Here is a 27,826-nt window from a genome sequence, read left to right as displayed (position 1 = left end):
CTTGGGTGATTCAAAGTAGACTAATCCCCCAGACTGGAACAATGAAAACAGCAACATTAACCTGGTCCGCAGTCACAATGGCGTTCACGGTGGAGAGAAGAGGACTGAGAAATGGAACAGAAAACGGGCTAGAGGTATCAATAATTCTCAAGATCAGCTATTAGGTGAGGGTCTCCATGCTGAGGTACAGATGCAAGTGATATGTGACGAAGCCACCTCGGCATGTGGCAGCTTTAATGACTGGGACAAGGCTGAAGAAATAGGAGAAAGATGAACTATTTGCTCAGATTATTCAAAAGAAACATTCACTAACTTTTTATCAAGACTGAGTGCAGGTGTAAATAGAAGGAATTTATAGATCCAGAAGCTATGAAAGCAGTAACTGAATCTTTAACTTTTAAAAATGCAAATGCTAGGGCTGGAGAGATGGCTCAGTGGTTAAGAGCACTGACTGCTCTTCCAGGGGTCCAGAGTTCAAATCCCAGCAACCACATGGTGGCTCACAACCATCTGTAATGGGATCTTATGCCCTCTTCTGGTGTGTGTGAAGACATCATGACAGTGTACTCACATACATAAAATAAATAAATAAATCTTAACAAAAATGCTAATGCTGAGTGCAAGAGGATCATCGGGCCTTAAAGGTAAGATGGGCACAACTGATGGACGGATTAGAAATATGACTGATAATAGATCTCATCATATGACTTTAATAGAGAAATGAGAGCTAAAGGTTTTGAGAAAAACCCAAACTCTCAAATGAACAAGGTGAACAAGGTGAACAAGGTCATTTAACAAAGAATTATAGAAAGAACCAAAGTAGTTTTGAGAGCAGGCCTATGCCTTCTGGAATATGTAGAAGGTGAAACCTGGGCCAACACTGGGTTAATGGAAGTTGATCAACAAGAAAGAGAAAGGATAACCCCTTGTTGGGAAACACCCAGGGGGAGGGGGTCCTTTTTCAGCCCCCATTATCAAATCCAGATCAGCCATCTTTGGTCATCAGAGGAACTCATCTGCAAAACACTTAAGCAATACTGCCCTGAAAACAGACATTAAAACACCAGCTATCAAAAGTAAGAGCAGTTTCTATAGATAAAACAAAAAAACCCAGAAGGGACCTAGAAACAAGTATTTTTGCAAACTTCTATAGATGATCAGAGACCAAAACTAAAGTTATTTATAAGTGATAATGAAAATGAAGGTTTAGTAGACACTGGAGCAGATATAACCATAATCTAACCAAAATCTTGGCCTCCAAATTGGCCTCTTTGAGAGGTTAAGACCCACAACTGGATTAACTACTCAAGAGCTAAGTAATTTATTTCAAACCGAAAATTATCAGCTGAGGCTGATAATGAATTGGCTCTGGTAGAAAGGAAATTATGAGATGCACATGAGGTGCCTTCAGATTCGAAGAGGACCTCTATCTTATTTCTTTTGCCTTCTCTACTCTTCTTTAAGGGATTGTGCCTGTGTGATTCTTAAAAAATACAATGTTAAGTTCTAGTCCTTTTGAAAGCTGCTATTACAAACTGTGAAGGATAATGAAGAAATTGAAGTTAGTAGTTAGTCAACCAACTTATGGTCATTTTGGATGACCATAGTCATCTAAATTTAATTACAAATCTAATTTAGTTACAAAAATATGCTTCCTAGGTTGAACAGATAGTAAATAGCTAGAAACAGCAATTCAGATACACTATAGATAGATGATGGTCTTTAAAACCTCACAGATCTATAGACTATGGCATTTAAAGATGTTTTATAAAGGCCTGTTTTTTTGGACAGTGAGACACATCAGCGGCTGACAGCAACCCCATTCCACTTCAAAGGACATGATGAAAGGAGGAGGAGGAACCCTGCGAGCGGGGACTGGGAGGAGGGCCAACATTTGGGGTGTAAATAAAAAAATTAAGTAATAATAAAAGATGAGCATCGAAGAACCTCCATATGAAGTTTGCTTCAAAAGTGGCAAGCTAGCCACTGGGCAAGGAACTGCTGCTGTTTCAACTGATGACAGCACGCTGTCCACTCTGTGGACAAGCAGGAGTCAGAAGAAGTCGGCTGTGGGGCTTTGCAAGGTCAATAAGCAGACTTTCATAATTTCTCCCTCACAGAAAAGTCTGTCAAATGTTTTGGCGAGAAGGCTGAAGATGATGTCCCAACAACTCAAAGAGATCTGAGGGAAGGGCCTGTGGAGGCAGCCAGTCTTTCCTGTCATTTCTACAGTCCTGGGAGCGGCTGGCCTGTACTGCCTCCTGCATGCTCAGGTCTCCAATGGGAGTGAGGACGAGACAGAAAAAATCTCATCTTCTTTGAAGTAGAATGGGGTTACTGTCAGGAGCCTTTACTAATAAAACATCTTTAACATACTGTTAGTCTCACATACAAGCTGGAGTTGTTTAGGATTTAGGAAAATGTTCTTAGGTCAAAAGTAGTTGAAAGTAGGTTGATAAATGTCTGAACTCACCTAGATAAGGGAGCACTTTCTCCAAAGTTGCCAAATGCGTATGGGTGGATACTGTGAATGTCTTCTCACCTGACAGTTTTCATAATTGTTATTGTACAGTTTATTCATGCTGGAGAAAGAAAGCCTCCAACATGGATATTGGACCAAAAGGGGGAGATGTAGGGATCTTTTGTGTACTGTGTGGAAGGAAGCATCACCTGCCAATAAAAATCTAATGGTCTATTAGCGACTGGCAGGGCTAGAAGGGGAGACATTTGGCAGAGAGATCAGAAATCTGTGAGTAGTCAGGTGAAAAGATTTGCCCTGGACTCTGAGGAAACTGGACACATGAAACTGAGGAGAGGTAAGTACCTTGTGGCAAAGAATAGTTTAAATGGGTTATATAAGTTACAGGCACCCAAGCTTAAGGCCTGGGCATTTATTCATAAGCCTGAGTTGTTATCTGGAAACTTGGGCGCAGATAAAAAAGCCCAAGGTTATGGTATGTGATGCAGTCTTACAGTATACAAACATTATATGGAAAGGGTGCTGGGCACGGAAAGGTCCTGGAATCAATCCCATAAGAACACCAAGGGACAACTGTGTGGTTAATATGACAGATGAGAATACCAAGGGACAACTGTGTGGTTAACATGACAGATGAGAAGTGAAATTCTGCAAGATCATAGCTAGAGGGCGGAGAGTGGAACACTTTTTTCACAGCACATCTTCTCCTGTTTCCAAAACTATCTTTAAATTATTACAGAGAACAAAGAACAATAAACAACTTGTGAGTATTTCCAAAGGCCTCCAAACAATTCCAATCTAAAAAGGTTTGTCAAAGGCTGCAGCACCACATTGTGGGATCCTTTTTCAAGATCGACTATCACTAAGAAGCCTGTAAGTGCACAAGCCCAACAGCATAAACTTAGTAATGGGATCAGTGACTCAAAATCCTTTCTGAACTGAAGTGGTTTCTGATGAGACCGTCCTGAAGCCTTAGCAAACCTAGAGTAACTCCAAGTAGCTGACACATCTGAGAGTTAGTTACAACTGAGCAAATAAAACCGTAAGGTAAAGGTATCCATGCATCCAAGAGAGCCTGAGAACGAGGACCCTTTGTAGCTATCGTTCAGTGGGTAACATTCAGAGACTACACCACATCAATCCCGAACTCAGGCCTGAGAACTGTTCTGTGAGAAGCAACTCAGGAGGTTCAATAATGTTCTGATTTACATCCGGGTGGGTTTCTGAGCAAACCTAACCATCTGGAAAGAGTGTGGGGGTGTCCTACACCAAGACTTTTCTTCATGACTGCCTCCTTCTGTAAATCAGGACGACATAACGGCACAGTCATCACTCCTGCAGCAGCAGCATCAGTCTAAGTAAATCCCTAGATAAATCAAGACTGAATTTCCATATGGCAAATAAAAGGACCAGAAGCTATTTCATAAAGTCTGACTTCAACAACTTCACACCAGTTGCTGATGTATTCAACAGAAACAATTTTTCAGGACTTAGAGTAAGAGAGATTAAGCATTCATTAACACTCTGTCAACATAACATCGATGGCAGCCAGGTCCTCTGGTTCCTATCCCTCAAAACATGCCATTTGTATTATTTACATTGTAACTGGCTTATTTTATGCATATAAAATGAGAGCCTGCTTTCAGACAGAAGTATAAGTATGTTCTTGTAAACATACTATGCAATCATGCACGAATGACATCAGAGGACTGCAAGTTATGATAAATTAATTTTTACAATTACATTAAAAAATCCAAACTCTATTGAGTAGAAAAAATTTAAAATATTAACAAGGATTATTGAGTTATTTGATTATATTCTTGCTTCATTAAAATTCAGTGAAGTAGACTGTAAGCTAAAATTCTAACACAAAATGAAAGCCAGTAAGATTCATAAATCAGAAGTACATTAGCACTCCTAAGACTATGACCAGAACCCATTTATCTTCTTTATAGCACATCTGTCTGAAACTCACTCAGTCTGTCTGCAGTAGAATGATGTTACCCCATATTCCAGGTCTACTTTAAGAGGAAATACTAACACGGACAAGGTATCACATACCAGATTTGAAGGGAGTTACACGTGAAGTGCCTACCCAGGGGGTGGGAGGAAGGAAGCTATGGCGTGGCATACTCACTGCCGCAAGTTCCCATTAGAGAAACCTGGGCATGCTCCATGCCTCACCCTGTGATTGGTGCACCCGTTATCCCTGGGCACACGTTAGTCTCAGGCACTTCTCTAAGGGTTGCTTACACAGTAATAAACACAAGCTGTCCTACCCTGGAGCCCTTATGATGACTAATCTGGTGTTTTATTTCAGGATAATCCTTTGAAGAAAGTAGTGCTATTATCTCCAATTTTACAGATAGCAAACTCAGGCTATAAAATCATTTGCCCATAACCAGTAAAAAGACAAGGACAGGATTATATCCAGTCTGTCGCTAAAGCCCAAGATTTTTTTTTTTTTTGATCATATTTATTTACTTACAGTAAATTCACATAGGAGGCTACAGGACAACCTGCAAGTCTCAGTTCTCCTGTTCTACCTTATGGGCCCAGGAATCAAACCCAGGTCATTAGACTTGGTTGGCAGTGTTTACCCACTGAGCTACCACAGTGACCTATCGCAGCCTGAGTTTTTAACCACCAACTGGATGGTCTACCAAGACAGGGTTTTTAAACCCTTTTTTTCCCCCTAGTAAAGCTCTTCTAAAAAACCTTTTAGACCAAAATAATAATAAAAAAGTCAGGTGGTGGTAGCACATGACTTTAATTTCAGCACTTAGGAGTCAGAGGCAGGTGGATTTCTGTGAATTCAAGACCAACCTGGTCTACAGAACAGGCTCCAGTAAAGCCAGGGCTGTGTTGCACAGAGAAACCCTGTCTCAAACAAACAAACAAACAAACCTTTTAGACATTTTCTTCTGCCATCACGTTGGCCCCTTGAAAGTCTAATGCCACATATATGCTTGTATATCTGTATGTACTGTGCATACATCTCTCTGTACCACATATATGCTTGTATATCTGTATGTACTGTGCATACATCTCTCTGTACCATATATATGCTTGTATATCTGTATGTACTGTGCATACATCTCTCTGTACCACATATATGCTTGTATATCTGTATGTACTGTGCATACATCTCTCTGTACCACATATATGCTTGTATATCTGTATGTACTGTGCATACATCTCTCTGTACCACATATATACTTGTATATCTGTATGTACTGTGCATATATCTCTCTGTACCACATATATGCTTGTATATCTGTATGTACTGTGCATACATCTCTCTGAACTTTATACTTAAAAAACACTAAGATCTATGTCACACACACACACACACACACACACACACACACACACACGCACGCGCACACACACACACACCCAAGAACTGATTTTTGCTCTCTTGATAGCCATATATGGCAATGCTCTAGCACTGCTGACACTTTCATTCACATGACCTCTGGTATGAGGTGGTGTCCTCTGTATTACAGGATGCTGAACACTGTCCTAAGCATGTATCCAGCAGAAGCCGTGACACTCCCCATACCAAAATCATGTTAAAATCTTTTCCAAAAGCTCCTATCCTGGAAACACATAGCTAGGTGTTGCCACTTACGTGTAAGCACTGGCAATTCTGATCTTGTGTGTATCAAACTGAGCTGGACAGGATATACACAAGGCTGCATCTCTGTAGCTGGGATGAAGCAGCAGGCGCAATGGTGGCAGCGGTGGACAGAGGAGTTCATAACTAGTCTAAACACAGCAGGGAAAGACCCACATTAGACCAGTAAGTGAAAGGACATTAAAGTTTAATAACTCCATTTATAAAGTGTCACAGAACACGGCTAACCCCCATCCCAGATGATCACTGAGACGAACGATCTCACTGTAAGTGTATGAGGCCATAACTAAAGCCCGGGAGGGCAGTGCAGTCTACAAATGGACTCCCGCACTATCCACATAATACGCTAGTCAAGAAGCAAAGCTGGAATTAAGGATAGATACACAGATGGTGATGGAAACGACAGCTCTGAGAGCTCTTGATTCAGAACATATACTGCAAACAACTAGGGGGCATTCCGATCATTCCAATCCAGTCACAGGCTGGCATGCAGGAGCACATGAGTAAGAAGCATCACGCATGATTTTATATATAAAACAGAAGGACTCAAGGTGGCCATGGTGGGAGTCCTGACATAGAAAGAAGACTTACTATGGCAGAGGAGCTCTGAAAGCCTGTACCAGCCATCTAACTCCTAGCAGGCTGTGCTGAGGCTTACACTAGAAAACCTGAAAGAACAGTGCATGGGTACACAACAGCATAATAAAGATTTATGTTTTCAATAATGTTTATACTCAGAGTGACATGACAAGGACCAGCAAACAGACCTCTACCACACGTGGTTTAGAGATACTGAACAGGAACTTAAAAATAGACTCCATAGCTAAGACTGGTAGAACCCAACATTAGCCTGAGACTGCGAAGCGAGTAGAAAACTGATGACTCTGTAACACAGTAAGGAAGGAATAGTCCAAACAAAACGTTAGAATTCCCTTTAAAATACAAAACTTCCTGTTGTGGTAAGAAACAAGACAAAAGTGTCCCTATCTCCAATGTTATTTAATAGAGATGTGTAGCAATAATGGAAAAACAAAAACAAAAACAGGATAACCAAAGAAGTGAAAATTGGGGTTAGCAAGATGGCTCAACAGGTGAATGTCACCAAGCCTGAGAACGCAAAATAACCTCTAGAATCAAGTAAGCACAAAAGGCAAAAGCTGGGCCTGTAATACAGCACTGGGAGACAGAGGCTGCAGACCTCTGAAGCCAGCCAAGTCTGCAGAGCAAATACTAAGCCAGCCTGAGCTACAGAGAGTGAGCCTCTATCAAACAGAAAAAAGGGAGAACGGAAGAGAGAAGGAAAAGAACTCCACAAAGTTGTCTGCTGACCTCCACATGCACTATGTCATATGCACACACACGCATTAAAGTTAAATTGGAACTAAGCAGGAAGCACTCACAAGGACTAAGACCTCCCAGGGTAGGCGAGTATTCTCTACGGTCACACGAGGGCTTTGCTGCTGTGTGTACGTAGGGGTTTTGTTTTGGCATTTTTCAAAAGACATACACCCAGGATTGTTCTCCAGAGACTGATACACTGAGGTAGAGAAAAACAACACTCAGATAAGTTATTTCCTAGTTACAATTTTGTTTTACACTATTGACGGCTCTAAGCTATGAGAAACTGTACAGAGACTGTGTCCTGTGTCACAGGCCAGCAATGCTCAAGTAGATCATGATAAACTAAATGTCACAACAACAGCCACAAAGCTCCAGACTCTTCTAAGGCAGATGAGTGGGCTCATCTGAAAGGAGCCAGAAGGAGAACAGTCTGCCTATGCCAGCGATGGCCCCACTCTAGCTGTGCTGGGTACAGGTGACACTCTCACAGGGACGAAGGGCAGGGCATGCAACCAGAGTGGCTAGGCTGTGGGAATTTACCTGGACCTATCTAAGGAAGGAAAGCAAGGACACTCGGATCTTGAGTGACGCTGACAAGCATAATGCACAAAACACTGTAGCATTTGACCCTGATAGAGAAAGATCACTAAATCAAAGGCAGATGATAAATCTACAATGAAATGAGAATTACATTACAAATGATAATTCTCCAACTGCAACTCTGGACAATAAAATATGGCTGAAGTTTACAGGAACTCTAGAGACTGAGGGGAGAGGCACAATTAAACAAACCTGTGAAATAGAATAGTTTAGCTGGCCTAGACTTTTAAAATGTCAGTTGTAGGGCTGGAGAGATGGCTCAGTGGTTAAGAGCATTGACTGCTCTTCCAGAGGTCCTGAGTTCAAATCCCAGCAACCACATGGTGGCTCATAACCATCTGTAATGAGATCTGATGCCCTCTTCTTGTATCTGAAGACAGCTACAGTGTACTTCTATATAATAAATATAATAAATAAATCTTTAAAAAAAAAAAGTCAGTTGTAAACAGGACTAAAGAGATGGCTCCAGGTCTGAGCTCAAGGGTGAGTATCGGGGCAGCACACTTTCCAGTGAGTCCTGTGAGATGCCATGTGTGGAAACTGGTCGTACAGTTCAAGTAACCAGGATTTTTCAAAGCCCACATGGAATCTAGATGGAGACCTAAGTGAACCTGTAGTATTCTGTAACTCCCTGTTCATCTGAAATCTCTAAGATGGTAGGAACATAAGACTAAGCTTATTTTTCGGTAGCACATGTGTTTCCATATCCCCGTGCCCATAATGGACAAACTCAAATGTCTTTCTATAATCTTTGCAGATTAGCTATACTTTTTCTTGTCTTCTCAAAGCATCTTCAAATTGAGGATTTCACATTACTAAAATGCCAAAAAGAAAAACGGGTTTTCAAACCTCTATTTACCACCTGCCAAGCTCATCCTGCTTCAGCATGAGGTCAGAGATGCTTAAGGAAACGCTGTCTAACACAGCACAACCAGCATACGGAAAGCCAGGGCTGAGTGCACATGGTAGCTGGCTCGTCTGCACTTCCCAGTCTGCTCTCATCACTGCCTCCGACACTTTTCCAAGATGGTACCCTTACAGCACCATCATCTTCTCAGGTTTAAAAAGTGCCTTGCTGAACACTTAACAATAAAATACTGGACAACTGTAAAACATTATACTCAAACGCATAGACTCGTTTAATGAACAATCTTTTCTTCAGAACAGATCCATCTGCCTGGTAGGAAGGTTAGGAAACCAAACAGCACAAAGAGCAAAGCACAAGATCCAGCATAGGGCACACAGCGCCTCTCCTACATGTATGGATTACCCTAGCATGGAGACTAAGCCTGCAGGAAACAGCCTAGAAGAGAACCCTCCAGGACACTAGGACATTCCCTAGGCTCATCACCTTTAATTTATAAATTAAGAAGCCAGACTTTACATACGAAGACACAGGTGCCCATTCTGCCAGGAATAGGGTGTCAAGACTGTTCATTTTGGAGTCTTCTGCATATGGTAAATATCTGTTTCAAGTAGCCTAGTACTACAGGATAGTAGTACCCTATTCAAAAATGTTCAGAGTATTCTATATGTCCACTTGAAATGTACCCATCACAGACATAAACATCTATAAAAAGATACATTTGGAAAAGTGTTATAAATTGTACAAATCCTCAAAGACTATAACCCCAGCCTGTCAGTGAGGAAAGAGAGGGAAAAACCAAGTTAAAGATGATATAGTACAGAGGTCTGGGACAATTCCTGGAGTAGAAAAGGCAACTGGCAAAATCTACACAGAGTGAGTGGTCCATTAACACCCAGAACCAATGCTAAAGCCTTTTCTTGATAAGTACACTGTGGTCATAAAGCACTTGATAAAAAGTTAGCTGGGAAAGGTACACAGAGAGTGCGCTGACCTATAACTTTTCTATGACCCTATAGAGAGTATGCTGTCCCATAACTTTTCTATGACCCTATAGAGAGTGTGCTGTCCCATAACTTTTCTATGACCCTATAGAGAGTGCACTGTCCTGTAACTTTTCTGTAACCCTAAGCTATGCCAAAATAAGAAGTTCTAAGGAGGAGCAGCAGGTGGCTGGACCTGTTTAGTTTGTGTCTAGACAGCCCAGTAACAAGAGGGAGAGGGAGGAAAAGGAAGTGAGGTGGCTCCTAATTCAGGCTTCTCAAATTGTGACTAGGTTTCCTGGCTGCTTGCAGATCAGCTGGCTCTCAGGGTTCTACCTGGTGTACACAAAGCTCTACAGAATGGAACTTTCTTTCACCCTGCCAGAAAACCTCAAAAAGGAAATGGCTTCTTTCCCTGGGTTTTCTTTTCTTTCTTATCTTGACACAAAGTTAGAGTCTGGCATCAACTGTACAAGTTCTTAGAGACAGGAGTTCTAAGAGGAGTGCCCACAGCTTCCCCGTTCTACCACAGAACTCGCAGGCACACCCCAACTTTAGAGAGGCACCCGAGAGAACCAGAATCCCAACACTCACTCCACTATGCTATAGCAAAGCTCACCTATGTGATTTATAAAGGCAATGGGAAGTCTACAGAATGTTTGCTGAGTTCTTGGCTTTCCTGGCTACTCTGTACCCAGGTGTCAAGCACATCTATCTATCTATCCTTCTCACCTTCCCCAGCCACACTCAAGAGTCAGGGAAAATCATCTGACTTAACAAAACCAAATAATATAATGAGGGAGTCTTGTCCCAGAATCATCTGAGTACAAAACTAGGAGAAAACCAGATCAAAGTTGCTGTGTGCTGCGTATCAGTGCAGCACAAAGCTTTAATTAGGACTAAATTTGAATTAAATAGTGCTTTAAAAAAAAAACTCTTGCTATTATCAAAGACAAAAATGTTACTGAAATATTTTGTTTACTATTTCATTGAATGCCGCCTGTGCTGGAAAGAGCTGAGTGGGGGCGAGAAGGGCATACAAGGCCACACTCAACACAGCTGATAGAGACCTAGGTCAGCCATTAGCCTTTGGGAGCACAACTTGGCAAATTCCCATCACTCTCTCCTTTTCGATATTCTTTCTTTTATCTCTCTTCCTCTTTATTTCCTGCAATTATTATCTTTCTCACCCATTTTTAGATGTTACTGGGTTTTGGAGCTCTGTTCAAGGATATTTATTTCTTAATCAGTTTTGGGATCTCCCTACAACACAGTAGCTATGTGAATAACTTTAAATAAATATTCACCCTACATTTCTCTCCTTAAAATTCCTGTTCAACATTCTGAACTCAAGTTCCCCAGTCTCAAAGATGCTCTCAACCCTGTTCACAATCCCACATCCATCGTCAACTCAAGGGAGAAAGCACTGCGTAGGCAGCTCTCGAAGACCTGGACACCTCCACCCCTTCTCCCGCACTCTCACCACGGAACACCCTGCCCTTCAGGCAGGTTTACTCACTGTGAGAGGGATCCTACCTTGTGAACCTCAGCTTTTAGCCCCTCCTCCACCAGCATTTGCCCTTACCTATTTGTAGGAATTTAGACCAAAAGGCTCCAATATTCAACTACAACAATATTCACCCTAAAGTGGTTTAAAAAGCTAACATGTGACCTCCTACACATTTGCAGTAGATGTGGAGCTTTGTCTTCATGTGGGTCCCCTAACAACCGGTGCAGACACTGTCCCTGACTCTGCTGCCTGCCTCTGGATCTCTTTCCCCTGGCTGGGCTGCCTTGTCTGGCCTCAGTGGGAGAGGATGCATTTAGGCCTGCTGTGCCTTGATGTGCCAGGGCAAGTTGGTACACACTGGGGGTGGGGGGCTTCTCTGAGAAGAAGAGGGGATAATTTGAGGAGGGGTTTATGAGGGTGGGACTGGGAGGAGAAGGAAGCTGTGATGTAAAGTGAATAAATAAAATAATAAAAAGTAAATAACTCTGTATAACCCTGGCTGTCCTGAACTCTGTAGACCAGGCTGACCTCAAACTCACAGAGTTCCATCTCTGCCTCCTGAGCCCGTGAGCCACCACACCACTGCCTGGCTCTTTTTTTTCTTTTTCTTTTTAAAGATTTATTTATTTATTATGTATGTTTTACCTGAATGTACACTTGTAGCCAGAAGGGGGCACCAGATCTAATTACAGATGGTTGTGAGCCACCATGTGGTTACTGGGATTTGAACTCAGGATCTCTGGAAGAGATCTTAACCACTGAGCCATCTCTCCAGCCCCTTAATTCAAAAAAATTTTAGAGCTAAAAATTGAAAATAAAGTATGTAGCCTATAATCAAGAAAAGGGTTGTCTCACTCCACACATCATGTTGTAATTTCTCTCAGCACTATTAAGGAGTCATTTCGATGGGCGGTGTTGTCACAGGCCTTTGATCACAGCACTCGGGAGTCAGAGGGAGGTGGTTCTCTTAGTTCAACTATGTTTGGTGAAGGATGAAATGCTTTCCAGCATTTCTGAAACCTCTGTAAGTCATAAAACCATTTCACTGTTGGAAACTAGTGGAGTTTCTATTTCTTTTCCAGCCTATGAGCGCAGATTTAACCAGGAAGTCTGTGGCTTCACTGACTTAAAAGTTAAAATGTCTGGCATTTACTAATGAGGATATTTATACAGAAGAAGTTAACCGCGTCTATCTGGACTGTGGATTTCAGTGTCATGACTTTCTCTGTACATCCCTGTGTCTGTACCTGGTCAAGACATACAGAGTAAGTGTAGTGGCTTGTTTTCTGGTCACGTTTTGACATTCAAACTTTGTCCCTTTTACTCAGGCAGTGGTAACCCAAGCCTTTGTTCCCAGCACTTGGAAGGCAGAGATGGCAGATCTCTATGTTTGAGGCCAGCTTGGTCTCAAAAGGGAGTTCTAGGGCAGCAAGGGCTACACTGAGAAACCCTGCCTCAAAACCCAAACAAAAACAACAACAAAAAGAAAAGAAAAGAAGAATGGCCTCCATATGCTCATGTATTCAGATGCTAATCACCAGAGTGTGGGGCTGTCTGGTAGGATTAAAAGGGTTGGAGATGTGGCCTCAATATTGGAGGTGTGTCACTGGGGGTGGGCTTTGAGGCTTCAAAAGCCCAAACCAGGCCCAGTCTTACTGCTCTTTGCCTTGGATCAAGAGATTACCCTCACCTCCTTCTCCAGGACCAAGCCTGCCATGCCTGCCAGCATGTCCCCTGCCAGGATAATAATGGACTAAGCCTTTGAAGCTGTAATTAATTTTGAGGCAGGGACTCATGTGGTATAGGCTCTATGTAGTTGAGGATGACCGTAAACAGGAGATCCTCCTGCCTCTACCTCCTGAATGTTAGATTACAGTCTTGTAACCCCAGGTCTGGCTTATGTGGATTCCATAAGAAGACTGCTCAATGAGTTACATCCTCAGCCCCTGCTAGCTAAGGTTCTAAAGGAACCGATCTTAAGAAAACTACTGGATGGGTTTTGCTAGTCTTTAAAATTTCTGAATCTTTGGACTCAGGGCTTGAGGGTTTCAAGGAAACTTTCACTCTACAGGTAAGGATCAACCACAAAAATGAATAATGGTGGCAACTAGGAAAGAGTCAAAGCCATAAATTTTCTAAGAACATTTAATTTATGATAATTATTCCACAGAGTACTTAGCATACATTACTTTACATATTGCTACATACATATACAAGGCTGCACACACAAGACCTGCACATGTTGCTGTACTGGGTGACTTACAAGCTTTTCTGGAGTCATTATGGCATTTGATTCTTAACTTGCAGCCACTGAAACCAACTCTACACGTGACTCTGCTCACAATGCAGCCTCCTACAGCACTCTGCACTCAACTATTCCAGGTCAGTTTTGGTGTTCAACCTAAAGAAGGTTCCTATACGTAACACAGTTTTCAATCAACAAACACTCATCCAGAGCAGACAATAATGTACTAGCACACCCGACCCTGCCCTCACTGAGCTTGTAAGCGCTACGACAGTACAGCAGTACAGACAATGAGCATGCAAAGAAAGAGACAAAGACATGGTTGTGAAGCACCATGAAAGAAGCTGACAAGGTGAAGTGATGACACTAAGACAGATGCTGTTTGCAGTTATGGGGTTAGGCCTCTGTGAGATGACACTTAGGTCAATCAGCCTGAGAACAGGAGGGAAGGCAGTCTCCTTTGAGAAGACACAACAGGTGCAAAGCTCCTTCAAGAGGACGCAGTTTATCAGGCTGAACTGAAAGAAAGGAGGCCGCATGGCTCTGGCACAGCGGTGAACTACACAACCCAGAAGTAAAGGCAGAAATGGCTTTAATGTAGCCTTGGTAAAGGTGCTTGATTTTTATCCTAAACTTTACATGCAAAGATATTAAAAGGGAGAAGTGATTGCTTCTAGCTCCACCCATTTACCTGCGAATCCATGACTACATTTTTCTTAACAGCTGGGTAATATCCCATTGTGTGAACAGACCACATTTTCATTATCCATTCATCAGTAGATGGGCAGCTAGGCTGGTTCCAATTCCTGGTTGGTATGAATAAAGCAGCAAAGAACACAGATGAACAAGGATCTCTGTAGTAAGGCAGAGTCCCTGCTTGGGTGTCTACCCAGTGGTAAAGCTGATCTTGTAGTGGATCCAAGCACTGGATGTAGTGGATCCCCACACTGGTTTCCACACTCTGTAGCTGTACAGACAGACAGACTAGGTATGGAGACTCAGATCCAGAAGTACGGACACACATGTTTTCTCATGAGTGCTAGCTTTTAAACTTTAGATGGGTGTGTTTTGATCCAAATAACAAGGTTACGCAGGTAGAAAGGAACAGGAAGCAGAAGGTCTTCCAAGGAAGGAAAATAGAACAGAGTACTATAAAGAGATACACTAGAACAGGAGGATTGAATGGGGACATAAAGGAGAAGGTAAAGAACTGCGTGTGAGGAAAGACAACTAGCACTAACCTTGGAAAGTTACAGGAAGCCTAAACTGTAGAAACTTCCTAAAGCACACATGAAAGGAATCTTAAAGACGTTACCATACAATGGGGGAGACAATTATCCCCCCATACTAGTAAAACCAGACAGCTTATACTACCAAGCAAAACCGTCAGAATCAGGAATGGGTTACATCTTAAGTCACTGGCCAACGGGATCACACAGAACCAATGTTATTGGTATCCTTCACAACCTGGTAAGACCCTACTGTTGAAGAAACCGGTTTCTTATCCACAGAACATGGAGAAAATGAGCTGGTGCCCAACTAGTAGTTTCCCTTCTACTGACTAACTTCATAGTGCCGGAAGGAGGAGAAAAGTGACCATCAGTATCATCCAGGTACAAACCCAGGGTCCTACAATAACAGCCTGTCTGCAAGCTGTCCTGGCACAATAGTGGCACAACCGTAATGGAAGTAACCAACCACTTTTTAAAGAAAAGTGGATTTAAGGCCCATTCCTTAATATGGAACTCATACCTGATACTGCACAAGTGGCCAAGATCCTGAAACTAAATAGATCATAGGCCCTAGGAGAAAACCTACTACTATTATTCTGTTCAGTGAACATAGAAATAAAATGATTCCTAATGGTGTACTGCTGTAACAGACCAGCACATCACTGCTAAGCCCTCACAGGAGAAAACTCTTACAGTGAGTGATAATTATTAGAGACCCACAAGTGGGCAACGTGGGAAGGAGAATCTTTGGAGCAGAGCCTAAATGAGATGTCTTTATCAAACTCCTCCCTTCAGAGATCTTTGCCCAAGTGGAGGCAGGAAGACCGTAAGACCTAGAAGTTATGGATAACTCTAAGGAGAGTCTTCCAGGCATAACAAACTGATGTACATATGAACTCAGAGACCATGACAGCACACAAAAGACCTGCACAAGTTTCAACTAGACAAAATCTGAGCACTGAGAAGGAGTAGAGGGCACCAAGTCCTACCCCTAACCAAGAAGCAATCTGTTATTGATACTTGTTGAGAGAGAAAAAAATCAGTTTTCATCAATGAAGTGACACTGAGTGTATCAACCACACTCCACAGCAGGCCCCAAACTCACAAAATGGACTCCATGTTTTCTGTGTGTATGCTTGCCTTGTTTTGGTATGTAACATGTAGTTTTTTTTTTTTTTTCTTTTTTTCGGAGCTGGGGACCGAACCCAGGGCCTTGCGCTTGCTAGGCAAGTGCTCTACCGCTGAGCTAAATCCCCAACCCCGTAGTTTTTACTACCCCACTTTAATGCTCCTGGGCAGGCCATGCTACCAGCCATCTATCCATTCTCTTGGATCCACAGATGAAAAACACACACATTAGCTCACTCTACACGTCAGCTCACTTTTGACCTGCCTTACTGGCTCAGTGGCTGGGCTCTTCTAAGCCTCTGAGGCTAGCGTGCCCTTCCCTTGACTCCAAGCTCAACACCTGTTGCCCCTTACCTTTACTCCTAGCTCAACACCACCAAATCTGCCCTCAGCTCAGATGCCCGGTTTGGGCTGCCCTTCCATGGGCCACTTCCCCTTCCCACCTACATTCTGGAAGATGCAGCTCGGCGGCTCTCAGTCTGTTCATCTCTCCCAACTATCTCGATTCTCTTCCCTGCCTCTCTCCTAGCCTGTGGGAACCTCTTTCTGCCCAGCCACTGGCCACTGGCATCTTTACTGATCGATCAAGAACCAACTGGGGGAAAAGGACTTTAGCATATGGACAGATTCCCAATCAAAGCATCACAACCATTCCCCTACATTGGTATTTTTGTCTTTGAGGGAGGGTGTTTGCTTGGTTTGGGTTTGTGGGGGAGGGGTATTTTGTTTGAGAGAGAAAGAACATTTACTTGGGTGAGTAAGAAAATGGAGGAGGATATTGTATTGTATGAAAAAAATTTAAACCTATTAAATACAAAAGGTGGGTGGCACCAACTGATGTAAATCTGCTTGCACTAAGAGTTGTAAAGAGGTAAGAATAGATGCCAAAGACTAGGAGTGTGGCTAACACAGCAGTGCAGACAAAACGGTCTGGGGCAGGAAGTAAAAGGAAGAGCTGAGCTACTCTTGACAGCAGGCATGGTTAAGGGTGGGTGTGTGTGTGTGTGTGTGTGTGTGTGTGTGTGTGTGTGCGTCTATAGCAAGAGCAGGGGAATGGTCAATGTCTATCACACCATTAACCAATACACAACAATGCAGAAAGGTTTCTCCTCCTCCCATCAGTTCACTTGCCTGTTTTAGAATGGGGGTATCCATTTATACTTCAGAATAGTTTTCTTCTTAATGTTATGTGCATGACTGCCTTGCCTGAGCATTTTTCTGTACATCACTTGTGTGGCTTGTGCCCTTAGATACCCAGGAAGGGGCACCAGGTGCCCTAGCATTGGAGTTACAGACAGTTGTGAACTGCTGCAAAGGTGTAAGAAACTGAACTCAGGCCCTCTGGAAGAACAGCCAGTGCTCTTAGCCACTGAGCCATCTCTAAGGCCCTTCAGAATGGTTTTAGACATTATTTTTCTTAGATGTCTCAAGACAGTCATGAAGACATGTAGGTACCAGTTTAGAAGACCAGGCTAGGAATTCTGGGTACACTGATCAAGTTCTTTGAACTTACCTAGCACATAGTATACACTGAATGAACCATACTACAGATGTTCTGAACCACAAGTCTGTACATGTATGCATTTTTAACACAGTCAAGTAATTTTTGATGTCAATTAGAGTCTGAGAACCTCTTATTTATACAAACTGGAGAAAGTCAGGTGCCCAGAATTGTACCCAGAGCCTCATATATGTTAAATAAACATTTTGCCCTCAGCCATCTTAATGTAAATACATTTTAATAAATTTCATCATCTAGACTTGTAATTCTTTATAGACAAAGACTGTATATTAAACAATATGTTAGAATAATGGTTTTGGGCTAGAGCAATGGCTAGGGGTTAAGAGCACTGACTGCTCTTCCAGAGGTCCTGAGTTCAAATCTCAGCAACCACATGGTGGCTCACAACCATCTGTAATGAGATCTGATGCCCTCTTCTGGTGTGTCTGAAGACAGCTACAGTGTACTTGTATATAATAAATAAATAAATCTTTTTTAAAAAAAGAATAATAGTTTCACTCAATAAATTCAGGGCTATCTAATCTCTTCTCGGCATGTAACATTATAGAGAAAATTCTAATTAGACATTCTTTAAAATGGCATTCACTGAAGGGTACTCTGAAAGTGAATAATCTATTTCATAAATATTTCCTTGCAAAATACTCATGAAATATGTTACACATGAGCAAATCAAGGTTCAGGAAGGTAATTTTGCCCCCAAGAACACAAATAACAGCAAAGCCAAGATCCAAAAACCAAGATAACACCCATCCCAGTGAACTTTTCATCAAAAAAAAAAGAAAGAAAAAGCTAATCTATCGCAAAAAATGGTAAGTCACGTGCATTAACAACTAGAATGATGTAAATGGAGTTAACAAGGAAAATAAAAGATAATCAGTTAAATGGGAAGCTTTTCTTCTTGGTTTAGACTATTTAGAACTTTAATAGCAGAAACCTTTGAAGACCTATAAAAGCTGGGAAACAAAATGTGTGTGTGTGTGTGTACATGAGTACACCCATGCCTATGGTGACTTTGGCTTCAAAATGTCGTGTATAAATCCCAGTTCATAGATCTGCCTAAGGTAATAAAACAAGTGACAACAGCTCAGCCACAGGAGGGTACTTAGCTGGGCTAAGAGCCTGTACTCAGTAAAGTCGCCGTCACCTGCAGCTATCATTGGAAGAACACGTGAATGATAACCATGGGTGAGGTCTGGATGCAGAAGGAGAGCCTTTGCTTTCGTTTTGGATATAGATGTCACACTGTCTATCGATACTACAGCACTGGCCTGCTCTTTCCTGAAATGCTGCACTCCTTGGCTAACCCCCAACATGACCCCCGTCATTCATCATCCCTATGGCTCTCAACTAGCTGCTGCTTACCCTCAGGCTAGCTCTAACTTCCCTGACAGGAGAAAGTGAATCTTATCCATTTCTAGTCATCTGTCTAACGTCTCGGTACCCTGTGTCTGGCACTGCTCCAAGTCCTTAGACTATAGCAATGAACAGAAAGAAACCCCTGCCTGGTCAGAGCTTCAAGTCTATTATTAGCTTTCCGCAGTGCAACAGGGCGACAAAAACAGCAAGTAAGCGAGTGGATCAGCCAGCAGAAACTGTGGTTGAGAAAGCAGGCACAAGAGTTCAGAGGCTGCTTCATTACTTACCAGGGAAAGTCTCGCATGCCAGAAACTTGAAATAACCTAGCCAAAGCTGGCTACACAATCATCTGACAAGGGAGGAGAGTCCCCCTGACAAGAGTAGGAAGGGCAAGTACACCAGCCTAGGGCACAGTGATGACATATCAGCTGCTTGGAAGACTGCTGCAGTCGAACTGAGCATAGAAAGGGGCAGGGAAGGGGCAGGGCAGAGGCTGGTCTAAGCAGAAGGGTCACAGATCTGAAAGAATCCTCTGAAACACCAAGTCTCTACAAACACCACCACCACCACTGCCATCCTCACCTCCCCCACCACCACCCCACCCACCTCCTTCCCCAACAAACACCCAGCAGGACAGGGAGGCTTGGACCAGGACTGACTCTGGGGGATGATGGACTGCTGTCAGGTTTTAAAGACAGAACGCACCAGCTTTGTACTTGGACTGGGAGTGAAGAGAAAGGGAAACCTACGAGCTTCGGGAAGAGTGGAGTTGCCATTTGTTGAATGAAGTGAGGCACTTTTATATTCCCAGAACCTGGCAAAGAAAGTACCTAGTGCACAGTGGACACTCAAATATCTGAGAATCGAGTTTGACTGAATAAGTTTATTCAATCCAGGTAATTCAATACATGGCTTTCCCCTTCCTCTAAAGTCTTCAGTGGTTGTTAATTCCACAAAGAGGCTTAGACCCAAACCTTATATGGCACACAGCAACAAATCCCGACCTCTCGACAATCATTTAGTCCTAAATGGACAACCTGCCTGAACACACAGAAGGCGACTGAAAGCTGGTAAGCCTAAAGACGCTCACCACCAAAGCCATGAAGCTGCTCGTTAAGGACACCATACTCCTGGAAAGGGACGCCGGTGCAAAGTGAACCGGAACAGCCACAATGGATTGAAATGATAACATTTGATGATAGATTTTCAGAATCTGACAAGACAGAACAAGTCCCATAATAAAGCAGCATTAAAAAAAAAAAAGAGGCAGAAAAGCTCCTTTAAGCTGGTGTAAGTCCCTCCTAACACGTTTCCATGAGAAATAAGACCCTGCTTGACAATGTGACATTTAGCGCACACACACCATCCCCCAAGGCATGTTCCTGCCAATTAGTGATACTGAGAAAAGAGGCGAATTGGCTCCTAACTTGTGGTACTTCTCATACTCCTATTCTGGGATTTAGTAATCCAGCACCTTTGTTCTAGCCTCTTGAAGAACCACGAAGTTAGCAGAAACTCCCTGAAAGCTCAGTTTTCCCAAATGTCCTACCCTAAAATATAGTGCTTTGCTTTTATTTTATTTTTTTAAGAAATGTGCAAACATCTTTCAGGAACACATCCTCTAAAACACTCCTGAGGCCTGTGAATCTCAGGCCAGCCTTGGCTATAGAAGGAAACTAACTGGGAACACTAAAAACACTTTAGAGAAACTGGCCCTAGTGCACCAAGCAACAGGCGGCACTCTCCTTTTCCCTGCCAGTCAAAGGCCTTGAAGCAACGCAAACAAACGGGTTAAATGCCAGCCAGGTTCCCGTACCTCCCCGCTCCCTGTGCACAGCGCTAGCCTGACAACACCACGGCCCCTAGCCGCGGGGCTGAACCGAAAGGAACCCGCACCCAACCGACCAACGGTTTGCAGAGGCACGAGCCACCCGGGGTTTCCCCCAACACGGGAAGCGAGTACGAGCCGGGACACCCCGCGACTCCGCTCCAACCGGAGCACGCACGGCCTCCCCCGGGCTCCGCACAGCCGGAGACCGAGGTGCGGGCGGGGATGCCCCCGGGGAGCGGGAGGTAGGTAGCCGAGGCCCGGAGAGGACCGGGGACCCCGAGGGAAGGCCTCGGGCGCCGGTTACGCAGACCCGCACGCGAGGCGCTAGGAAGCGGGACCCAGCTGGGGACCGGTGAGAAGGGAGGTGCTGAAAATACTGGAAATCCCGGGCCGGGAGCGGAGCGGGCGGGGGAGGGGAGCGTCCGCCCGCCTCCGGGACCGCTGGACGCGGGGAGGACAGGGGCGCGACCCCCGGACCCCCGAGGACCCGCCGAGCGTCCTCAGAGTGTCCCCGCCCCCACTCACCATGTAAAGCGTGAAGGGCAGGCCGAGCAGAAAGAGCCACAGGTAGAGGTGGAGCGCGTTCACGAAGGTGGCCTGGTGTGGGTCGTAGTACCAGCCGCCACTGAGCGCGGCCCACACCCCCTGCCGGAGGATCTGCAGCGTCTGCGACCCCATCCCCACCCGGCGTCGCCGCCGCCGCCGCCGCCGTCCCCGCCCCGGCCCCAGCTTCGGCCTCGTCGCCTGCGCGCCCGCGGACCGGTCTAGCCCCCTCCCGAGCTCCGGGAGAGCGGCCCGGCGCCGCGGCGCTCGCTGGTGCTGCTGCACGAGGAGGAGGAGGAGACGGCGGAGGAGGAGGCGGCGAGCGGCGGGGCGGAGAGCGGCGAGGAGGAGGAGGAGGCCGGACTCCGGAGCGCCGCCGCCATCTTGTCTCCGAGCTCTGAGCCCGAGCCCGGCCCGCCAGCGCTGCCGCCCCCGCCGCCGCCTCCGCCGCCGCGACCCCCGCCGGCCGCCAGCCCCGGCCCCGGCCCGGCGGAGCAGGCGAGCGGGCGCCCAGGAGGACGCGCAGGAAGCCGCGCCCCCTCCGGCTCCTCCTCCCGCTCCCTCCGCCCGCGAAGCGGTCCCCAAGGGTACGCGCAGTACCTCGGCCCTGCGAGCGCCTCCTGTTGGCGCCCGGGAGAAGCACAGACGCCGCCTCTGGCGGGCGTGAGGGGTGGGGTAGGGTGGGGTAGGGTGGGGTGGGGTGGGGTAGGGTGGGGTGGGGTGGGGTGGGGTGGAGTGGGGCTATGCGACGGGGACGGCACTGCACCGGATATGACCGACCCGGGCAAGCTCATTAAAGGGGAACACTCTTCCAGACTCCGAATTGCTAGACCTTGCTGGGGCTGGCATTTGTGGCATTTGGCCAAGACAAAACAAGTAAAAACATTTTGGGGTAAACTGTCTGAGATTGACACTGCAGGACTGGAAGAATTAAAGCAGAGTTGAAAAGTCACAATGTACACAATTTGAGCAGGAACTGTGTTAGTTAGCCCTTTGGTTGGGCCGAGGCAGTTTGGGTGAGAGAAAAAAGGTGACATCAAGAACTGGAGCATTTACTGCTTCCAGATAGGCATACATTAATACAAGTTACAAGAGATAAAAAAGTATGACCCGAACGAGTTATTCATGCACCGCAACTTTTCTTTTTCATGTGGTGCAACCAGTAACCATTTTTTATCAATGGGCCAATCTCAGCGAAGTTGAAAGATTCCTGACTCCACCCAAACTTTGAATGGGGTCTTGTACTCCTCTTTTTATAGCTGTGAAAACTGGGAATCGTTCTTGGCCCTGTGTAATGTTTCTGAAGTATGTCTGATCTCACTGGATGGCTTTTTTTAAGGGTTTGAAGGTTGAGTTTATTGTAGCAATAAACATACTCTATTTTCCCAGATTAAAGTTGCTATAATTAATGAGGGAAGCAAAGTGACCCATTGCAATGCCTCCGGGTGTCATGCCACTATATAGTTAGTTGGTTATGTTCACACCTGTTCCACTTACCCTCCACAACACTCCTTTGAGGCACAGCCAGGGTTGTCCTTCTTTTTATCAATGAGGGCTCTGCCACTCAAACTGATTACCTAGGTTCTCATAAGTAATAAGTGGTGGGACACTCTGAAGTCAGCATTCATCCTGCTGACTTCAAGCTGCATAAACGAGCTTTTCATATCTACTCAGAACTCAGGTGGGGCCTTCAGGCTTAAAGATATGGGCAGCTGTTGTCAAAGGTGATGGTGGGGTCATCACCTCAAAGTGACCTAGAAATGGAAATTCTCACATTAACTCTCTAGGGAAACTGGGGGTGGTGGGGTGGGAGAACCCAGCAAGTTTTAACAAGCCCTCCAGAGATTGTGAGAGCCTTCCAGGTAGGAAGAACACCACTCTGTTATGTAATCACAAAGCAATCCGAGTTCAAAGAACTTTAAAGGGTGTGTGAATAAATTCACATCAACATATATTTTCCATGTATGCCTAAAAACAAATTCAAGATTTAAATAATGCAATATTACAATTAAAATAGTGGTCTCGGCTTGATTGACAGGCACAAGACACACGGTCAGAGTTTTCTTTTGTGTCTCCTGAAGGAGACAGGAAGTCTCTCTTGAGAAACTGGAAGTGGTCCCAAGCTTTCCAACACAAAGGGAGATGTAAACCAGGATAAAATTCCATTAGTACATCAGTTTCCATGCCAGCAAACGTCCACTGTGGTTTAATACATAGGAAAAGATGGGCTGTCATTCAGTGAGGCTGACTGGGAGAAATGGGGTGGAGAACTAGATGCATCCATGGGATGGGAAGCAGACCTAGCTAGACCAGAAAAGAGTGCGATGTGGTGGGTATAGAACCAAGCCACAGCAAGCTGCGACAGCCGGCAGCAGGGTCTCCACGGTGTGAGAAGCTGATGGACAGCTGCAAAGTAGCCTGGAAAACTCAAGGGACAGGCAAGAAGGAGGGAATTTTATGGCACGGATGTGAAAAATGTGTTGCTTATTGCGTGGCTCCCGCCTTGCCTAAGGTTTTCCAGGTCTAAATTCATGGCCTTAAGTTTCCGTACCGGGAAAATTCTGGTGACCCAAGAGAACAAAGCAAGTATCCAGAGGCCAGATTTGATGGATACTTTTACAGGAAAAGTAGCTTACTGCCTAGAACTGGGACAAATCCTCACACTGAGTGTGGATGCCTTATGTTGAGGCCCCTGGGTGTTAATGTAAAACCCTAATTCCCTTCCAATACTCCTGGGCTTAATCCCAGAACCAAAAGATGGGAGTTACACAATGATAGTCTCTAAGTGAAAGGCGGCCAGCCCGATGGGCAGGGCCAGAAAGTTAAAGAGGGCAAAAAGAAGCTGCCTCTTACATCCTGAACCGGTAGAAGCATTTTAGAAAAATGCAAAAGAACTAGCGGTTGAAAGATGGCCTAGAAAAGGCTGACCTTCCCAGATGACAGACACAGTCACTGGAGGAAGGGGCGGATCTTACAGGCTTTTCATCTTGTAGCTTTCAAAACGTTTGTAAGTGCTCCCACGCAATCCTATGCTGTCCACAGGGGCACAGAGAGGTTAAATGGTTTGCCCAGGTTACACACTGTGTCATACTCATAAAACGTAAGAGCAAGACAAAAAAATGAAAGCATCTAATTTGCTAAATGTTAACACTCTCAGCCAGGCACAAAAGTCATCAATAATGTTATACTTAACATGTCAGAGTCAGCAGCCATGATATACTGCCAAGCCACCACCTGACATTGGCTCTTCTTCAGCTAATCCTATTAAAAAGATGTTTCCTGACTGGCTCACAGACCCCTTGAGGACCGGGAACAGCCACAGCAGATGCTTTCTTGTTCGTAAAAGGAGAAAATCTGAACATTGGAAACCATCTAATGCCGCCATCCAAGCCCACCTGCCACAGAGACATCCATGACACAGCCCTGTCTGTTAGGTGGCATTCCCTCTAAGGCCCATGGGTCTTGCCAACTACCCAACCCAAAAGTCTCTTCTGAGACCAGATCCTCTTCTCTCTCTCAGCGAAACCAACGTTTACTTACTTGCTCAGACTTGGACCCTCCCCTGCCCACTCCCATTCTGTTGTCAAATCAAGCCTCCTGGTGGACGCTGTCAGCAGCTCCTACCTAATAGCCTCTTGCCACCAGTCTCCCCACTTCAAAACCTTGTACCTTCTACTGGCAAATTAATTTCACTAATCTACTCTTCTTAAAAGCCTTTAATTCCCTCCAGTAACCTAGGGAGTAAAGGCACTGGTCCTTAGCTGAGTTTTCAAGGCCCCCTATTAACCTGAATAGTCTCTTCCATTTAACTGCCTCTGCTCCCCAGCAGGAAGCCTTTTTATTGGTAGATGCCAGCATATATACTTGTATGTTTATCACCCCACACAGTTATCAACCTGCCTATGTGCTCTTATGGACACTATAGCTAGAAATTGTTAGGCTTTATCCGTTTCTAAAACATGTGAAGACTGTTTCAAACTCTCTCTCTCTCTCTCTCTCTCTCTCTCTCTCTCTCTCTCTCTCTCTCTCTCTCTCTCTCTGGAACAGCCTAGCCAACCTGCTTATAAGTCCTACTCACTTAGCAATTGTCTGCTACTTTCTATGCCTCCAAACAACCGTACGTCTTGGTGGCAAGGTGCTTCCCAGTGAGCCCAGGTGCCAGTGCCCATCAGAAAGCTGTTACAGATCAGTGCACTTAGTGTAGACGGGCTGCAGAAAGCACAAGGACAGGCGACTTCCCAATCAAGTATGTAGATCTATTTTTTAAGCCATTAATTTGGTACTTCTTCTGTATTTAAAAACAGTCCAGCAGTTTTAGGAGATCAGTTCAAAAAAGGAAAAACTATGAGATAGAGATTGAAGAGAATTTGGAAGAGAAGTGCCCTAGATAACCCTGGTTCACTTTTTAGCTATTTGCCATGTGCCACTTTATATCACTTTATTTATATAGCAAATAAATGTCAAAAGCGGGGAGGGGAAGAGTCCCCAAACTGTACATAATGTAATGAGAAACACCAGTGTCTGGATATGGAGTTCAGTAAACAAAAAGTGGGGTTTTTTATTTTTAAGATTTATTTATTTTATCTGAGTACACTGTTGTTCTCCTAGGACACACCAAAAGAGGGCATCTAATCTCATTACAGATGACTGAGCCACCATGTAGTTGCTAGGAATTGAACCCAGGACCTCAGGAAGAGCAGCCTGTGCTCTTAACCACTGAGTCATCTCTACAGCCCCAAGAAGTAGTTTTCTTACTACCCAGAAGATGACCATTCTTGGAAATCACAGTTCAGTCTGTCTTAGACCTTCAGTCCCACAGAATATGTACTTTAGGACAAATTTTAGCCAGGCCCAGCGGTGCACACCTCTTATCACAAAACTCAGGCAGAGGCAGGTGGATCTCTAAGTTTGAGGCCAGCTTGGTCTACAGAATGAGACTCTGTCACAAGAAAGAAAAAGGCACGTTTTATTTGAGACTAACCACCCCAGCAATTCTCACTATGGTTTTGTGTTATTGAGGGGAAATAACCCTCACTTTCCTTTAATTCACATCCAACACTTCCAGAGCAGGAAAAGGGAAGTACGTAGGCTGTTGTGAAACTCCCCAAATATTGGGAATTCCTAAATTAGAAACAATATGAGCACTTGTTTTTCATCTTTAAAAGATCCCTCTGAGGGGCTGGGGATTTAGCTCAGTGGTAGAGCGCTTACCCCAGCTCCAAAAAAAAGAACCAAAAAAAAAAAAAATCCCTCTGGTAGTTTAGTTCTATATCGCATTAAAGAGCTATTTACCCTTCTGTCTCAGGCATAATTCCAGCAGGACTTACTAAGCCAAGTGGTGTCAAGGATGGTCTCCAAAGAGCCCGGCCACCTGCTAGTAGCCACCGGTGCTGTGTGGATCACCTGCTCTGTTCAGGAGTTTGGCAGAAGCAAGAGAGTTGTCATCTTGGAAGTCAAGGAGTGCCAGGAACATTCCTTGGAGGGACCATAGTGTTCATAGTGGAAAGATCATAGTGTGTGCAATCGGATGAACCTGGGCTCCATCCACCTTCTGCCGAATTCTAAATTAGTCCTAGCCCCAAGTGAGTGAAACCACGCAGGGCTGAAGAGTCTTGGGGTATTAAGTCCTGCAGACTCATTGTGTATTGTTTTGGTGGCAGGACTTTTGTTTACACCCCCCACACACACAAGAAAAATGAAAATCTCCCAGGATAAAATAAAAAGGCATAGCCATGGAGATACTTCTACAGCTTTTTAAGTGGCGCCCTTAGCAGTTCGTGGGAATGCATCTCTCATTAGTCATGTCATTTGGGTTGAATTTCGAGATTTGGATGGGGTATTATTTTCCTTGTTACTAAGATTTCACCAACGATAACATAGCTTCTGTGTACCAATCATGCCTCTTCTTGATATATGTTCTAGGAGAGTGATATGTATGGAATAAAATCTCTCAAAATCATGTGGAGAGCAAAACAAAAACAAACGTCCTGCCCTCTGGTTTTCTCCTTTTCTCTGCATTACATCCTTTAAACTCATTATGGGCTTGAGCCCTGTGGCAAGTATTTCTCAGTGTTGTAGTCTACAAACCACTCAAATCAAGACCTTCCACTAAAAACACAGACTTCTGGGCCCAAGGGGTTGGGTCAGTGGTTAAGGGTGCTGCCCTTCTAGGTGACCCAGGTTCAGTTCCCGGCATCTTTATTGCAGTTTACAGCTGGGTCTGCAACTCCGGTCCCTCAACACCAGTCATGTACATGGGACACATGTATACATGCAGACAGGCAGGCCATTTACACACGAAAATGAATATAAATCTTTTTTAAAAGCCCACAGAACTCTAGTTCCAATCTATCTGTGGGGCATTAGAAATGCCAAGACAATGTTAGGTGTTCTCAAATTAGAGAATTGGTATAGAGACCTATTTCATAGTCATGTGCATGGATGTGATTTTTACTGTGCTGGTGATGGAACCCAGGACCTTCCCCACTGGTGTGTCCCCGCTGTTGCCCACATCACCAGTTATATTCTAGACTCCACATCCAGAAGGTGCT

At 44.5% G+C, this 27,826-nt stretch overlaps 1 protein-coding gene and 1 long non-coding RNA gene across 11 annotated transcripts in view; one reads left to right on the top strand and one right to left on the bottom strand.

The window, feature by feature from the left end:
* The window catches only part of Pcnx1 (pecanex 1), a 137,192-nt gene extending 115,324 nt beyond the window's left edge, over positions 1-21,868 (bottom strand). For 8 of the 10 annotated variants that reach the window (XM_087553286.1, XM_087553285.1, XM_087553287.1 and 5 more), the window contains exon 1: positions 21,258-21,868. In XM_087553286.1, the coding sequence (XP_087409412.1) occupies positions 21,258-21,410 (153 nt within the window). In that variant the 5' untranslated portion in view covers positions 21,411-21,868. 10 annotated transcript variants of the gene reach the window in all.
* On the top strand, positions 20,804-27,231 carry LOC102552673 (uncharacterized). The gene is made up of 2 exons (XR_015623188.1): positions 20,804-20,974; positions 26,581-27,231. It is a non-coding gene; the product is annotated as an uncharacterized LOC102552673 (long non-coding RNA).
* Positions 27,232-27,826: the final 595 nt, after the last annotated feature.

This window comes from Rattus norvegicus, chromosome 6 (assembly GCF_021556685.1).
Source record: "Rattus norvegicus strain SHRSP/BbbUtx chromosome 6, alternate assembly SHRSP_T2T, whole genome shotgun sequence".
NCBI classification, from domain to species: domain Eukaryota; kingdom Metazoa; phylum Chordata; class Mammalia; order Rodentia; family Muridae; genus Rattus; species Rattus norvegicus.
The sequence above is the reverse complement of the archived record's forward strand: the minus strand, read 5'-3'. Positions and strand labels throughout refer to the sequence as shown.